Genomic DNA, 17,261 nt, shown 5'->3' with positions numbered 1-17,261 from the left:
TAGCCTAGGATTCAAGGTTTCATTTCCCCAAAAGGTTTCCACGCTGGATCTCTATGCTTCTTAGCCAGGACCGCTGTATTCATCGGCCACATTTCACTCCTGTGTGTGTTTCTGTCTGTGGAGGTACAGTGTACATATGTATGTGCATGTAAAGGTCAGGGGGTCAACCCTGGGTACCCTTCCTCCGGTCTTAGTTTCATTTCCTGTTGTTGTAATAAAATTCTCTGTCTAAGTCAACTTCAGGTTCGTAGTTCTAGGTTGTAGGGAATGGTGCCAGTCAGTTGAGCAAATCACCAAAAGCCCCTCAGACATGCCCAGGCTAGCCCAGTGTAGACAATCCTTTAGGAAGATTCTGTTTGCACATGCTTTTACACTGTGTCAATTAGACAATCAAAAATAACCATCCACTTTGGTTTTTGAGACAAGGTCTGTCAGAGGCCTGAAACCACCCGTTTGCCCATGCTGGCTGGCCAGTGAGCTTTGTCTGTCTCCTCCACTAGGATTACAGCTTGTGCCACTCCTCAGGCTGTTCTGGTTTTGTTTGTTGGTTGGTTTGTTTTTGGTTTTTTAGCCCTGGCTGTCCTGGAACTCACTCTGTAGACCAGGCTGGTCTTGAACTCACAGAGATCCGTCTGCCTCTGCCTCCCGAGTGCTGAGACTAAAGGTGTGCCGGCCAGGCTGTTCTGTTAATTGTGGGTCCCTGGTACTGAACTCAGGTCCTCACTTTCACACAACAAGCCCTTTACAGTGAGTCCTCTCTCTAGCCCAGACGACGTTTTCTTTGTCTTTTGGCTCTTGTGGGGAGTTGCCAAGGACAGGCTCATACAGATCTCTGTTCACGATCTGCTTTCAGTGTTTTTTGTTTGTTTTGTTTGTTTTGCTTTCCGGGACTCCTCTGGTTAATGAGAAACTCATTGGCCTGGAACTTGTGAACCTCGGCCGTGGCACTTGTGCTGGGTTTACAGCCATGCAGTACCCCAACTGGCTCGACTTTCAAATATCTTATCATTATTTTTCACATTTATTTACTTGTCTGCTTGTTTGTTTCTGTGCTTCTCCATCAGAGGACAGCTTGTAGGAATCTGCTTTCTCCTTCTACCACTAGAGTCCTGGGAATGGAACTCAGGTCACCAGCGGTTGGTGGCAAGCTCCCCGCTCCCCTACCTGCTGAGCCATCTTGCTGGGCCTACTTTCAGTTTTTTCTGTTTTTTGTTTTTTTGAGCTGAGGACCGAACCCAGGGCCTAGTGCTTGCACTAACCACTGAGCTAAATCACCAACCCCTACTTTCAGTTCTTTTACACATATATCCAGAAGCAATATTGCTACCTCTTAAAGTAGTTCTCTGTTTAAGCTTTATGGAAGACTAGAGATTGAATGCCTAGCCCTGTGCATGCTCACATGCGTGCATACGTGCGTACATGCATGTGCGTGCACATGCACGTTTGGGTTCACTCTCCACCCTATGTTTTGGTGACACAGGGTCTGTCACAGAACTAGAGCTCATGGATTGGGCTAGGCTGGTTGGGCAGCGAACCCTGTGATCGCTCTGTCTCTATCCACATCCCAAGTGCTGGAGTTTTAGACATACACCACCATGCCTGGCTTTTTAATGTGGGTGCCGGGGACCTGAACTCGTGTTTGCACAGCAAGTGCTTTAAAAACAGCTCTCTCCCCAGCCCACTCCTCCCACCTTTAAATACCACATCCGACTTTCAGTCAGCCTCTTTCTAAATGACCACAGTGTAGCCGACCTGAACCACAGTGACCTTGCCCTTGCTTTCCTGAGACTTGGGCTGCAGTCTCCTTTCAGATCTCACCCACCTCCTGGATTGCTCTATTCCTGTTCCTGAAGCCTGGACAACCTCGCATGGACTCCTGTCTCTTTCCCCATTGCTTCCCCACAAGGTTTCCTTGTGTCTCTGCTTTTCATCTTCCCGGAAATATAAACACGTCAGGATGGGCTCTGGGCTGGTGCTGGGCTCCTGCCTTTTCCAGTGTCTGGCCTCTCTCATCCTAGGCAGAGGTGGGAGCCAGGCCAGAGCTGGGGAGGAGGGTTCTGGGACTCTAAAGCACAGCCTGTCCCAGCTTCTAGCCAGCAGGCACACTAGAAGAAGGGAAAGCCCTACCCCTCCTTTGCCTGGAAGCTGGAACACTTTTTCAGACTTGTTTCCCTGGGCGAGAGAAGATGGGGGCCTTCCCAGAGACTTAATTAAACACTGGGTTCCAGGCCTGACACCTTGCAAGAGGATCTAGGAAATCTCTATGCCTGCTCCCCAGACCCAGGGAGCCTTGGGTTATGCCCCCCTCACCTTGCCCACCACCCTCCCCGCTCCCACACTAAATTTCTGCTCAGTCCAAAATAGAGGCAAAACATCCCAAGCTTCCCTTGTGCTACCACATACAGCTCAAACCACAGTCTAGTCCTCACTAGGGAACTGGTAGGCTGTCCCTCTACCTCTGAGTCACATGCCACACCTCTAATTCTTGGGTGTTTTTTAAAAGAAAGTTCTTATCATGTGGCACAGACTAGCTTGAAACTTGAGATTCTCCTGTCTCCATTTCTCAAATCATAGATAGTTGTTGTTTTTTGTTTTTAATGTGAATAGAGGCCGGGAGGTGGTGGCACATGCCTGTAATCCCAGCACTCGGGAGGCAGAGGCAGGTGGATCTCTGTGAGTTCGAGGCCAGCCTGGTCTACAGAGTTAGTCCAGGACAGGCTTCAAAGCTACAGAGAAACCCTGTCTCGAAAAAACAAAAACAAAACAAAACAAAAAAAATGTAAATAGTTACTTATCCCATTAGCTTTTAGAAAGAGATAGCTCACTCAAACAAATTCAACTATACAGTGTCTCTGCTCCTATTTTGCCATACAACCAAGTGTCTGAGTTTCAACAAATAGCAACCAATACTGAAGATTCTTAATCTGCAAACCCAAGTCTGAAGGCTCCAAAAGAAGTTGTCCTGAAATGCTAAAGCAAGTGGAAAATTCCACACGTGACAGGTCACAAGCAAAATGCAGTGATAGGCATTTTGTTGAACCAGAAAAATGGTTCAGCAGGTTAAAGTATTTGCTGCCTAGCCTGACAACCTGAGTTAGGTCCCTGAGAACCACAAGTGCTGTGGCATTGGAACAAAATAAATAAAAAATATAGTTAAAAAATGAAGACCAAAATAAAACAGAGGCTAGAGAGGTGGCTCAGCAGTTAAAAGCAAGCATTGCTGTTGCAGAAGACCTGAGTTCTGTGTCTACCACCCATATGCTGCTGGAACACAACTGCACATAATGCACACACAGTAGCCTAGGACTCCAGCTCTAGGTTATCTGCTGCCCTCTGTTGGCCTCTGTGGTTACTGCACTCAAGTGCACAAACCTCCACGCATATAGGATTAATTTAAAAGTCCCCCCCACACACACACAAATGCAGAGATGCAAAGCAGCATATTAAATACCTTCAGGCCATGTGTATTAACTAAACATGAGATATTATTTCATTAGGTATACACAAATATGAACAACCTGGAAAAGTCCATAATCAGGTTTGGGGAGACAGCCCCAGTGGTAAAGTGTGCTCTCAGTAATCATGAAAACCTGAATTTGATTCCCAACACATAAAAATAAAAAAATTCTGTCACCTCATCAACTGGGAAGGGCAGGGGCAAGGATCTCTAGATAGCCATCAAGGAAGTGATATGGCAGAGAGAGGAATATAAGGCAGGAAGAGACAGCAGCTCACTCTCTTTAAGGCTGAGGAGTTGGTGACGTAAGAGGTGGTAGCTGTGGCTTGCTCTTGTGTCTCTCCAATCTTTCAGCATTTACCCCTATATCTGACTCTGAATTTTTATTATTAAGACCAATTAAGATTTGTGCTACATCCCTCTATAATCCCAGTATGGGGAGAGGGCAGAAACAGGCTAACAGAAATGGTGAGCCCTAGGTTCAGTGAGATGTCCTGCCTCAATGTATAAGGTTACAAGGGATTGAGGAAGACACCTGTCATCAAACTTGGGCCTACAGACACCAACACATGTACACACACACACACACACACACACACACACACACATGCACACACCAACAAACACCAACACACACATGCACACATACACGTACATGCACATACACACATGCACACGCACATACACTAGAACAAATAAAGAAAAGTAATCCCAACTAGTTCTGGATAGGTGCACTTAGCTTGTTCTGTTTTGGTGCTGAGGTTGAACCTAGAGTGTGGCCTGCTAGTATGGCTCTCCCACTGACCTACAGCCCAGCATTCTTATTTTTTCTTTCTTTTAAGACAGGTTTGTGATGATTAGTTTTAAGAATCATCTGGGGAGAGAGCCTCAGTGAGGAACTGGGCTGGCTTGTGGGCATGTCTAGAGGATTTTCTTAAGTTGATGGGGGAAGACCCAGCTTACTGGGGATGGCACTGTTGTCTAGGCAGAGCAGACACATTGAAATGAGGAGAAACAAAAAAACAAGTGTCCTGGTTATCATTGCCAACTTGATACAACCTAGAGTCACCTTGGAAGAGGGAGCGTCAGTTGAGGGATTGCCCAGAGAAGAATGGCCTGCAGTCGTGCCTGTGAGAGATTGTCTTGACTGACTGGTGTGAGAGGGACCAGCCCACTGTGGGCAGCACCATTCCCAGGCACATGGGGCTGATCTGTATAAGAAAGCAATGAGGGTGAGCCAGGAAGCAGCAGTCTTCCATGGTCTCTGCTTCAGCTCCTGCTTGGGTTCCTGAGTTTACTTCCTTCAGTGCAAGCCCTCAATTAATTCAAGAAAAATATGGCTATTTTTATATTTCAGGTTTTAATTAAATTAAATTAATTTTTGTTTTAAAAATATTTTATATGTATGGGTGTTTTGCCTTGTGCAGGTGGAGGCCAGAAGAGGGCATATGATCCCCTGGAACTGGACTTGCAGAGGGTTGTTAATCACCCTAATGGTGCTGGGAATTGAACTTGCATTTTGGAAAAGCAGCCTTAACCACTGAGCCATCTCTTCAGCTCCTGTTTTTTATTTTTTGAGACAAGATCTCACATAGGTATCCTGGCATGGCCTTGAACTCTTGATCCTCTTATTCAGCTTCCTAAGTGGGAATTAAGAGGCTTGTACCACTATGCTCAGTTCTACTTCAGGTTTTACAATTTGGTTGTCAGAAAGGAAAAAAAAAAAAGGTGATGACACCTATTATAGATAAGGTTGTCTTCTTGTCTACACACACACACACACACACACAAACACACACACACACACACACACTCACTCCAGATAAGATGGATGCAGGAGGAAAGGAAGATGATTGGTTGGGGTAGGCAACCCAGAGCAGAGGGATGTGGAGAGGCCCTGAGGGATCAGAGTCTTACCCTCTAGTCTTGGAACCAAACTAATTTCTTCTGGTGTCTCTGACATGTGGGCCAGTTCTTGGGTCTCTGTGTTCCCCTTGTACAAATGAAGGGAGTAGACAGACAAACAACTGTATTGTTTAGTCATAACAGACTGTCCTAGCTTTATTTCTATCTCCGTGATAAAACATCCCAACCAAATAACTGAGTGGAGAAAGGGTTTGTTTGCGCTCACGGCTCCAGGTCCCAGTCCATCACAGCTGCAGAGTCAATGACATCCTATCCATGGTTGAGAGCAGAGGGGAATGAATGAATGCCTGCTTGCTTGCTTGCTTCCTGCTAACACCATTTCTTCATTCTTATACAGACCCATGGGAATAGTGCCACCGATAGTGGACTGGGACTTCCCACACTGTTAACTTTGTTTGTTCAGACAGGGATTCATGTGTAGCCTGGCTGTCCTAGAATTAGCTCTATAGTTAGTTCCAGGTTGGCCTGATCCACTTGTTTCTGTCTCCTGAGTGCTGGAAGTGTGTGTGTGTGTGTGTGTGTGTGTGTGTGTGTGTATGCATGTGTGCACATTATGGGTGTGTGTGTGTGTGTGTGTGTACGTATGGGGTGTGTGTGTGTATGGTGTGTGTGTGTGTGTGTATACGTTATGGGTGTGTGTGTGTGTGTGTGTGTGTGTGTGTGTGTGTGTGTGTGTGTATTGGGTGTGTGGGTACCCATGGAAGGCAGAAGAGGGCATTAGATCAGATCCCCTGTCGCTATAGTTACAGGCAGCTGGGAGCACAGGATGTGAGGGAACCGAATTCAGCCATCTCTCCAACCCATCAGTTAACTCATGAGATGATTCCTCCACAGACATGCCCACAGGCCAGCCCAGTAGAGGCAGTCTACTGAGACTCTCTTCCCAGGTGATTTCTAGCGTGACAATTACACCTAGCCCTCCTTAGTTTACTAGACATTGCCACACACCACTGTGATAGGCAGTATTAACTACCAACCTGACAATTTCAGAATCATCGGGGAGATGGGCCTCTCAACATGCTTGTAAGGGATTATCTTTTCTAAAAATTAATTTTTTTGTTTAGGGATCTCATAAATGTAGACAATGTGTTTTGGTCAAATCTATTCTCCAACCTCTTCTCTCCAGTTCGTCCTCTATCCTCACCATTACTCTTTTCTTCCAATTTAATGTGCTCCCTCTACCCACTCAACTTACTCCTGTTGCCTGTTCATGGGTACGTGACCATCTACCAGACCACAGGCTGTAGTGCATATTTGCTCTGCCTATGACCTTGGGCTACCTGGCCTGATAGAGGCAGTGCTTCTTGTCTGCCTATGTGACCTCTTAAAAGGGCAGGGGGGTGGGCATGTTATGCTCTCTCAGGTTGTGGAAACTAAGTCAGGCAGTGTGTAGCAGCATGTGTCAATTCCCATCTTTCCTGGACAAAGCGGAAGGACTCTGCAACTGGATCTACCTTATCCTGAATCCATGAGTCTGTATTCCCATCGCACCCATTAATATATATATATATATATGTGTGTGTGTGTGTGTGTGTGTGTGTGTGTATGTGTGTGTGTATATATGTATATATATGTATATATACATACATATACATATACATATACATATATATATATATATATATATATATATATATATATATATATATATATTGAGCTGAGGATCAAACCCAGGGCATTGTGCTTGCTAGGCCAGCGCTCTACCACTGAGCTAAATCCCCAACCCATATATTCTTATATACACCCTTTTGGTTCATGATTCAAGTGGTGCCCAACCTGGGGCACGAACCCACAACCCTGAGATTAAGAGTCTCATGCTCTATCAACTGAGTTAGCCTATAGAGTATATCACTGAAGAAAACTGACTCTCCTTCCAGCAGCCATCAGTTGCTTCTAATAGCTTCTAAGCTGCGTGTGGGTCTTTGTCAGCCCTCCGCAATCCATACTGGGGTTTTGGCTGGCTTCATCTTATGTGGGTCTTGTGCCACTATGAGTTGATGTGTGCAGTGACCCTGTCATACAGGCACTATTCTGTTGTAGATATCCATTACTTCTGGTCCTTACAATCAATGTTCCTGCTTCCCCTTATGAGGTGTCCCTGAGCCTCAGAGGGAAGGGGTGTGATATTGATGGACTGATTTGGTTGGGTTAATTGAGCCTGGGAGACCCATCTTAACTGTGGATGGGACTGCTCCCAGACTGTACAGGTGGAAAGAGGCTGAGCACCAGCTCTTATTGCTCCCCTTCCCTGAGTGTGACTGCTTCAAGCTCCTGATGCACTGACAGCCCTGCCATGATGGAATGTGCTCTTGAAATGTAAGCCCAATTAAACTCTCTCTTCTGCTGTGAGAGGTCTTTCTATATGCTGTGAATATGTGTTGCTCTGATTGGTTGATAAATAAAATGCTGATTGGCCAGTGGACAGGCAGGAAGTATAGGCAGGATAAGCAGACAAGAAGAATTCTGGGAAGAAGAAGGCTGAATCAGGAGTCACTGGCCAGACACAGAGGAAGCAAGGCAGAACTGAGAAAAGGTATCAAGCTGTGTGGCTAAACATAGATAAGAACTATGGATTAATTTAAGTATAAGAGCTAGTCAGTAATAAGCCTGAGCTAGTGGCTGATCGGTTATAATTAATATAAGCCTCTGTGTGTTTACTTGGGGCGTGCGAGTGGGAGAGATTTGTCCTGACCGCCAGCTGGCTGGGATGCTGGAAAACTTCCAACTACATTCTTCCTTAAGTGGTGTTTGTCAGACTATTTTATCATAGCAAGAGGAAATGAATCTAAGACAAGCTCCCAGGTGCCCTTTGCTGGGGGAGTGCCAGCTATGGGTCCTATGCCTGAACTGCATCCTCTGGAATGACCCACATACACTGACAGCTGAGGTGGTAATACGCAGCCTTAGAGCCACTGTGGCTTGGATGTGGTTCATGTCCACAGGGATCATATATTAGAAACTTGGTCCCCAGGGTGGCACTATTGGTTGGTGGTTGAGCCTTTAAGAAGTGGGTCCTGTGCCAAACACTAGGGAGGCAGATCTAGGCGGCAGATCTTTGTGAGTCAGAGACCAGTCTTGTCCATACAGTGGGTGCTAAGCCAGTCAAGGATACATAGTGAGATCCTGTCTCAAAAAAAAAAGTGTATCCTCAGTGGGAGGTCATTGAGACAATTGGGAATGTTCCTTAGGAAGGGACTATAGAACCCCAGGCTCTCTGGTTCCAGTTGTGTGTGTGTGTGTGTGTGTGTGTGTGTGTGTGTAGGTACATGTGTGCACACGTGTATGTGTGGAAGCCAGAGGACAACCTGGGATGTAGCACCTCAGGAGCTTCACTTCGTTAATTTTGAGGCCTCATCTTTCACTGGCCAGAGCTCAACAAGTAGCCTTGGCTGGCCAGGGAGACATGGGGTCCACCTGTCTCCACACCCCCCACTAAAGCTCCAATGCTGAGATAGTCTCAGCATCCCTTCTCCCAATGCCGTGGTGCCGTGGCCCATGGGTGGAGGTCAGAGGGCAACCTGTGGGAGTCAGTTCTCTCCTTCCACTACACAGATTCTGGCGATTGACCATCAGGTCATCAGGATGGGGGTAAGAGCCTTTTCCTGATGGGCTGTACATTAATTAATGTGTGTGTGTGTGTGTGTGTGTGTGTGTGTGTGTGTGTGTGTGTGAAGTTTATCATGGTGCAGGTGTGGAGGTCAGAAGACAACCTGTAGGAGTCAGTTCTCTCCTACCTTGTGGGTCCTGGGGATCAAACGCAGGTCATCAACTTGGTAGAAAGCACCTTTGCCCACTGAAGCATCTCACTAGCTCACACCCTGCTTTATTTATTTACTCATCTACTGTGGGTTCTGGGAATGAAACTCAGGTCCTCATGCTTACAAGACAAGCACTTTACTGATTGTGACATACTGCAGCCGCTCTGGCTTCCTATTTTTGAGATGCAGTCTTTCCTTCCCACACAGGACCTGGCATGACTGACGTTACAACTTGCTACAGTCTAAATATGAGGATTCTCCTGCAGGGGTCTGTGTGCTAACAGCTTGATCGTCAAGGTGGCGCTATTTGGTGGTGGAACTTTTGGTAGCAGGGTTTTAGTCACTGCAGAAATGCTCCAAGAAGGGACAGTGTGGCTTTCCCTCAGTTTCTCTTTCTGATTTCGGCTCATTCGTGACACCAGTGGTTTGCTTGCACTTCTGGCAAGGGGGCTGCTGGGTCCTGGACTGAAACCTCTAGGGCCGTGAGCCAAAATAAATACTCTCTGTCTATAAGACTGTCTATCTCAGGTATCTCATCATAGCAGTGGGAAGCTAAACCTACCAATGAGCCACAGGAACTCCGATTTTTTTGGTTTTGGCTGGGACTGACTTAGTTTTATTTTTTTTTCAGTTTTTTTTATTAGTTATTTGGGAATTTGTACAATAATCATATTTACCCCCACCTCTTTCCAGACCCACCTCCCTCCTTCCCCTACATCTAAGCTGGTGTCCTCCCACCAAGCAGTGTAGGAAGCAGAGAAAGCCTTGCAAGAGTCAGTGTGTGCTCTTGACAAAGGTGCCACCATGTCAAGGACCCCATAGCTTCAGCTTCGGAGGCATGGCAAGGTCTTCCTTGGGGGACCAAGTGAGAATATTCTCAGCATGTACAGGAAATGACCATCTTAGCTTATTTTCTCCCCTGGAAGTTTCTGATCTGAAGACTGCTCCCTACAGAGACTGTTCCTATTGAGATTAGCTAAATCTGTCTCTCAGATCAGCTGCACACCATAAACCCTGCTTCTTGGTCTGTCTGTGTGTAGCAACCCATGCCTTGTCCAGCTGTCCAGAATAACCACCTCTCTGTCCCACCCTATATGACACACATGCTGAGACTGGGGGATGGCTGTTGTAGTTTCTCCACCCAAGATCCCAGAATGCTCCATCCCAACTTTTCTGCTCCCTACATTAGCTGGTGAGTTCTGGGCGAGTGAGAGATGCTGTCTCAGACAACAACATAGATGCCATCTGGGTACTGATAGCTGACGTTTTCCTCTGCTTATGTGCACACACAAGCACATGCACACACTCACAGAAGAAGTGTGCTTTTGAAAACACGAGTACCCCCCTTCATAGTGCACCTTGACTCAGGTATTTTGTTGTATTAATGGAAAAGGGACTAATACATCATCCCAGACAAACACCTTTAGAATCAACAGTCGCCATTTGCCTGTCTGTCCCTGCAGAGCTGCAGTGGAATTGTATTCCTGATGTTACTCCTTGGTCTCTTCACTCTTAGGATTACCCTGCTACACACCTCATCCCTACCCTAGTGCTGTTTTTCTTAAGTAGCATGCTGGGGCTTGTCATGGGGACCACTGTCAAGACCCCAGCCCCAGACAAGCCCAGGGAGCTCTGTGAAGTAGTGTCTCACAGGTGCCTAGTAAAATATGGCACTAAATGAATTGTGCTTGCTGCCAGCATGGCCATCAGCACCTACCCATCTCAGCCGCCTGGTACCTGCCTGATCATCCTCCATGGTAGAGAAGAAATCTGGATTCTCAGGTCTCCAGGGTCCACGGCTAGCCTTGGTGGCCAAGGCTGCACCTCCAGAGTCCAAGGGCTGGGCACATGGCTTGGGCTCAGAGCCTGTAGAGAAAGGGGAGATAAAGGGGTCAGGACTAAATCAGGAAGACAGAGGAAGATGGATTCTGTATCCAACACTGCTTGCCCTGGACAACAGTAGGGTGGTTAATATTGCTTGTCAACTTGACAAGCTTCTAGGCATGCCTGTGATAGGTGATCTTAATTAGGCTGAGACAGGAAGACCTGCCCACACTGGGTGGCACCATTCAGCAGGCTGTGGCCATGGACTAACAAAAATGAGAACGTGAGCCGAGCACCAGCATTCACTGCTCTACTTCGTGACTGCAGTTGCAATGTGACCAGCCACCTCATGCTTCTGCCAATATGCCTTCTCCACTGTGCTGGGCTGCACCGTGAAACTGTGAGCCAGAGTAAACCCTTCTTTCTTAAGGTGCCATGGTCAGGTGTATTATCATGGCAACGAGACAAGTGACTGAGATAACTGAGGTGGTAGGAAATCTGAGGTGGAAAAGATCTTTGCATAGCCTTAGAGCCAGCATACCACCTCTTCCCTAACCTTTGCCTGTGGCAGACATTTCTAGTCAACCACAGATGCAGTTCTTTCCCGATGAACTGTTTATTCCTAGGAACCTGAGTGGATTCATGATGAAACTGATTCTGGCAAAAAAAAAAAAAAAAAAAAAAAAAAGTCCTCATTGTATAGATGGTGTAGGATTGAGCACTGATGCCAGTGTTACAGACTGAGCCCTCATCCTGCCTATTCCGAGCCACGATCTTGGTGTTATACACTGTGCCTCACCCTTCTGTCATAGATTGAGCCTAATCTTGGTGTTGTATGCTAATCTCTCATTCTGTGTCATGATCTTGGTGTCACAGATGTACCTCCCCTGACCCTGGTATCACAGATGACAATAGTTTCTTTTTCAGATGCTGTGGTGAAATGTCCTGAGAAAGCCACTTAAGGGAGAGAAGGGTTCACGTCAGCTCACTGTTCAAATGTCAGCAAGGCAGCTGGGCTAGAGGCAGAGAGCAGTGGATGCTTGTGCTCAGCCCCGAAGCCCAGGCAATGGTGCTGCCTACTCTTAGGCTGGGTCTTCCAACATCAATTAATCCAACCAAGATCATCCCTCACAAGTGTGCCCAGATACGCATTTCCCAGGTGATTCCAGAGTCTGTCAGGTTGATAGTTAACACAGGTTAAGTCCCACCCTGGTGCCCAAGACAAAGCCACAATCTTGGCATCACATAGCGTGCTTCATTCTGCTGTCAAGTTTAGCATTGACTCAAAATGTCATGGACTGAGACCCCATCCTGGGATTACATACTAAGCCATTGTCTTGGCATCACAAGAACAAACTCTATCCTGGTCTCATGACAGAGCCATGGTCTTGGTCATACAACATGCCTCATCCTGTTGTCCGGTTGGGTACCAATCCCAGTGTCATAGGCTGAGTCCATTTAGGCATCACCCATCCTATGATCTTGCTGTCAGAGTGAGTGCTGATCTCAGCCTCACAGGCTAAGCTCTCATCCTGGTGGACTGATCACTGCCTCGATGCCTAAGCCAGTGACGAGCTCACTGTACTCTTCTGTTCTCACGACATCTCTATGACACCTCACTTTATAGAGCAGGAAACAGACTAAGAGAAGCATATTGACATCACCAGAGTCACACAAAACCTGCACAAGGCAGAGCGGGACCAATGTAGGTATTTCGAGTTCAAATAAGGGTTCAGGCTGGGGCAGATGGCTTAGTCAGTACAGTGCCATGCAAGTGTAAGGACCTGCATTTGGATGCCCAGCACACATGCCCAGGTGCAGAGGCACATGTCTGTCATCCCAGCACTGGGGCAGTGGAGACAGTCAGATTCTCCAAGCTTGTTGGCCAGCCTAGCAGAAACACTGAGCTCTTGGTTCAATGAGAGACCATGTGTCAAAAACTAAGGTAGAAAGATGGTGCAGAGGTTAAGAGCCCTGGCTGATCATCTAGAAGACCTGGGTTCAATTCCCAGAACCCACATGACAGCTAAACAACTGTCTGTAACTGCAGTCCCAGGAAATATAATGCCCTCTTCTGGCCTGTGTGGGAACTGCACACACATGGTACACAGACATACAATCAGGCAAACACTCCTACACATAAAAATAAATAAAATCCAAGAAAATTAAAAAGTGAAGCAGGAAGAGATCAAGGAAGATGTCTGATATCAATCTCTGGCCTCCACACTCACATGAACATGATACATGACACCTCAACCCAAAACACATACACACACACACACACACACACACACACACAGAGAGAGAGAGAGAGAGAGAGAGAGAGAGAGAGAGAGAGAGAGAGAGAGAATATGTCACAATTGGCCAGGCTAGTCTGCCGGGTTGGGAGCCTATAAACTTGCTGATGAATGGATAGATAGGCAGATGAATGAATGGAAGGATATGTGAATGACTGAATAGGTAATAGATGACTGGGTGGGTAGTTTGACTGGTCTATAAGTGGATGAATAGATGGCTGATGGATGGAAAGATAAGTAGATTCTTAAATGGATGGATGAACGGGGAAAAGAGGAGTAGGGTTGGATAGATGGATACGCAAATGGTTGATGGATGTGTAAATAGATGGATGAATGGATGGTTTATGCATTGTTGGCTGATAGACAGACAGACGATTAGAAGAGTGGCCGGGAGGTTGGGTAGTGATACCGCGGATTTCTAGCTGGCTAGACTGTAGGCTTGGCTGGCTGGTTAGTCAGACAGAAGATGAGTGAATGGCTGGATGGCAGACAGTTAGGTGATTGCCTGAATGGTTAGATAGTCAGATGGCTGGTTGTATGGAGGAAAGAAAGAAAGGATAGATGGATGTAAGGATGACTGGAGGGATGAGTTGAAGGAAGGATGGAGAGATGGACAGAAGGATGCTTGGACAGATGGATGGGTAGTTGGTGGGTGGGTGGATCAGCGAGATGGAGAAAGGATGGGATAGTGCACAGATACACGTTCAGGAGATGGCAGTGTGCAGGGCTGGGAGGGCTAGGGATGGAAGAGGGCAGAACTGAGGCAGAGAGGCCATGCAGAAAGGGACACAGGGCAGGCACAGAACACTATATTTTCACTGACCGCAAAATGAGTGAAAAAATTATGACCAGAAGGGTTACTGGAGCAGTTGAGGGGAGAGGGCAGAGAGGGGAGAGGGCAGAGAGGGGAGAGGGCAGAGAGGGGAGAGGGCAGAGAGTCCCTCTGACCTGGGGGAGCACAGCAGGTCTCAGTCATGTCTCAACTTTGCCTGGTTCTCCAGTCCAGCCTCATTGTTTTCCTTGGAGATTCTATGAGGGACCAGGACAGTCAGTTACAGCGTTTTAAAGAGGTAAGGAAAAGCTCTCCTTGGTGCTGGGGTAAGAGCTGAGTATGAGGATCAGAATTCCAAACTCTAGCATCTGTGTAAACATTCACATGTGGCCATGAATGCTTGTAATTAATTGCTTTGAGGGTAGGGGAGACAGGTGGACAGAGGTCCAAGCATGTATTCTCTCTCTCTCTGTCTCTCCCTGTCTCTCTCCCTGTCTCTGTCTCTTTCTGTCTCTGTCTGTCTGTCTGTCTGTCTCTCTCTCTCTCTCTCACACACACACACGCACACACACACACACACACACACACACACACACACACACACACACACACAATGTCAAGTCTTCCCCCCTGTACTTTAGGACTAAAGACCAGGGAAACAGGGTAAAGGGTCACCATGGCTGACAAAGCTAGAGGAGACCTGGCTTGAGCAGGGAAGGGACTGAGGCCCTGGTTTTTCTCTAATGAGCCGCCTCCCAGCCTAGGTTCAGGCCCAGGGCAGCATCCTCCTCCCCCACCAGCCCCTGTGGCCTCAGCCATAAAAGGGTGTAACAGTCTCTGTCAGTGCTTACAGTTCACTCCCCCACCTGCCGGCCTACAAATCATAATCTCAACCTGCCTGGACCCCAAAATGGGGTGTACTGGACAGCCAGGATCCAAGACCAGGCCACAGGAGGGCGCCTTAGTGATCTATGCCCTGGGAACTAATTCTCCACGGTTGCCACTCTAAATGGATTTGGTGCCCTCCCCAGGCTCTGGGGCTGCCCGCCTGGGTAGCTCTGCTTAATGATCAGAACCCATCACAAAGGCAGCCAGAACTGAGTTGGTTTTCAGATTTCAGCTCTTCTGACACACACACTTGCTCAGCCTCTCAGAGCCCAACCTCAGTCAGGGTCAAAAAATGGGCAGAAACTTCCCTCTTGACTATCCTTTGACTGCACCCCAGTTCCCAGGCCACCCACTCCCTCAGTCACAGACTCTGGGTCTCCTGGTGCCTCCACCTGCTTTCCAGTCCTAGCACGGCACCTGACACATGACTGACCTTCAAAGAGAGAGTGTGAGGTGGATGAGCTGGTGTGGCCTCATGTATCCCATTCCCCGTGTCGTGAATACTCTGAACAGGATCCGGTTCCTGAAGGTGGCAAGGGTGGCCAGGATAGACAGAGGTCTGACCAGGGGAGCAGCTATGGATAGGTGGAGGCATGGAAGGCCAGAAAACCGACGGTGCCGTGAGAGCCTGGCCGTTTCCTATCACACGGTTCCCCCACCTCCGTGACCCAGAAACCATTGATTATCTTCAAGGGTAGCTCAGTGGGTAGCTCTTGCCTGGCATGACTAGAGCTCTGGGCTCCACGCCTAATGTTTCACAGCAGTGGTGTAATCATGCATGCCTGTCATCTCAACACTAGGGAGGTAGAGGCAGAAGGATCAGGAATTCAAGACCATCCTTGACTACACAGTGAATTTGAGGACAGCCTGGCTTGCATGAGATGCTGTCTTAAAGGGCTGGAAGGGAGGAAGGAGAAGGCAGGGAAGGATGTCTTCATAAGGAGTACTCATGTGCCGGGCGGTGGTGGCGCATGCCTTTAATCCCAGCACTCGGGAGGCAGAGGCAGGCAGATCTCTGTGAGTTCGAGGCCAGCCTAGGCTACAAAGTGAGTTCCAGGACAGGCTCCAAAGTTACAGAAACCCTGTCTGGAAAAACAAAAAACAACAACAACCAAAACAAAAAGAGTGCTCATGTGTTCATGCAAATCCTTACATAGTTAAACCAAGGCCCTGGTTACCCTAGAATGAACGAGAACGTGTGTGTGTGTGTGTGTGTGTGTGTGTGTGTGTGTGTGTGTGTGTGTGTGTGCATGCTCGAATCAGTGTGCATACCTGAGGGAGGTACATGCTTTAGAATCTAAAATCTTCTTCTTTTCTCTCTTCTTTCTTGAGACATAATCTCTTGGAGTCCCTGCTGGCCTTGAACTCGACTATGTAGCTGAGGATGACTTGAAATTCTTGATCCTCTGTGCTAGGATGACCGCCATGCACCAGCATACTGGGTGGGGATGGAACCCAGGGCTTTCCACAAGCTAGGCAGCACCCAACTAACTGAGCTATGTCCCCAGGCCCCTTAAATGCCCCCATTTAAAATGGGTGCCTTGCTGATTCAGTTGTCCTATCATGGGTCCAGGAACCAATGGCGCTAGGATCCCACATTAAGTTACCAAGCTCCCCAAAGGGAGCTCATCGGCTGGTGATGTGGTGGATTTTCCTGCTGTAAATTTCTCACAGAGCCTTGAGGAGACATTTCCTCTAAGAAAAGGAGCCCCAATGTTCATGACAGTCCTTGGAGCTCTGGGCAAATTTGGGGGTCATGGTCTCTGAGGCTGACTTGGACAAAACCTCTACACCAACTAAGAAAAAAACTCCCGTGAAGACTGAGGTAAACCAGTGGTTTAAGGGTTTCTTCCTGGGTAATGGTCCACTGCTTGCCTCCTTACCTCGCTTAAAGGCCCATCTCTTCAGCCACAGCTTGGAGAGAGCTGGCCAGGAGTGGTTGAGCGCAGAGTCAGCCATGGGCACCTCATGCATGCGAGTAGAGTAGTGTGTCCAGCTCGGCCCTGAGGGAGCTGAAGCTTAGACTGGGAATCCCTGCCAGAACCGGGCTGCCAGCAAGAGGGGCGGAGACTGCCGCCAAGGCCTGCCAGAGACATCAGCTGATGGGAGCCTGGGCTGGAGGAGGAGAGCAGGCCTTTGGAGCAGTGGAGAGGGGCAGATCCTGGGGCTACAGGCAAGGCAGGGCCCAGTGTCTCTCCATGTCCTGCAGCCCAGACCCAGGGGGTGCTTACCCTGACTGAACAAGACTGAACTGAGGGAAAATAAGCTCACCCTGAATCCTGAGAGCTTGGCCGTGTCTGTCTGTCTGTCTGTCTGTGTTTCTGTGCTCATGTGCAACT

At 47.9% G+C, this 17,261-nt stretch overlaps 1 protein-coding gene across 1 annotated transcript in view; it reads right to left on the bottom strand.

Moving 5' to 3' along the window:
* Arhgef18 (Rho/Rac guanine nucleotide exchange factor 18) overlaps positions 1 to 16,917 on the bottom strand; it is a 95,869-nt gene extending 78,952 nt beyond the window's left edge. Inside the window, 2 exon segments of the mRNA XM_036166482.1 lie at positions 10,883 to 11,007; positions 16,806 to 16,917. Coding sequence (XP_036022375.1) covers positions 10,883 to 11,007; positions 16,806 to 16,896 — 216 coding nt within the window. The 5' untranslated portion in view covers positions 16,897 to 16,917.
* Between the last annotated feature and the right edge of the window lie 344 nt (positions 16,918 to 17,261).

Source organism: Onychomys torridus, chromosome 17 (genome assembly GCF_903995425.1).
Source record: "Onychomys torridus chromosome 17, mOncTor1.1, whole genome shotgun sequence".
Taxonomy (NCBI): Eukaryota; Metazoa; Chordata; class Mammalia; order Rodentia; family Cricetidae; genus Onychomys; species Onychomys torridus.
This window is presented reverse-complemented; position numbering and strand designations above follow the sequence as displayed.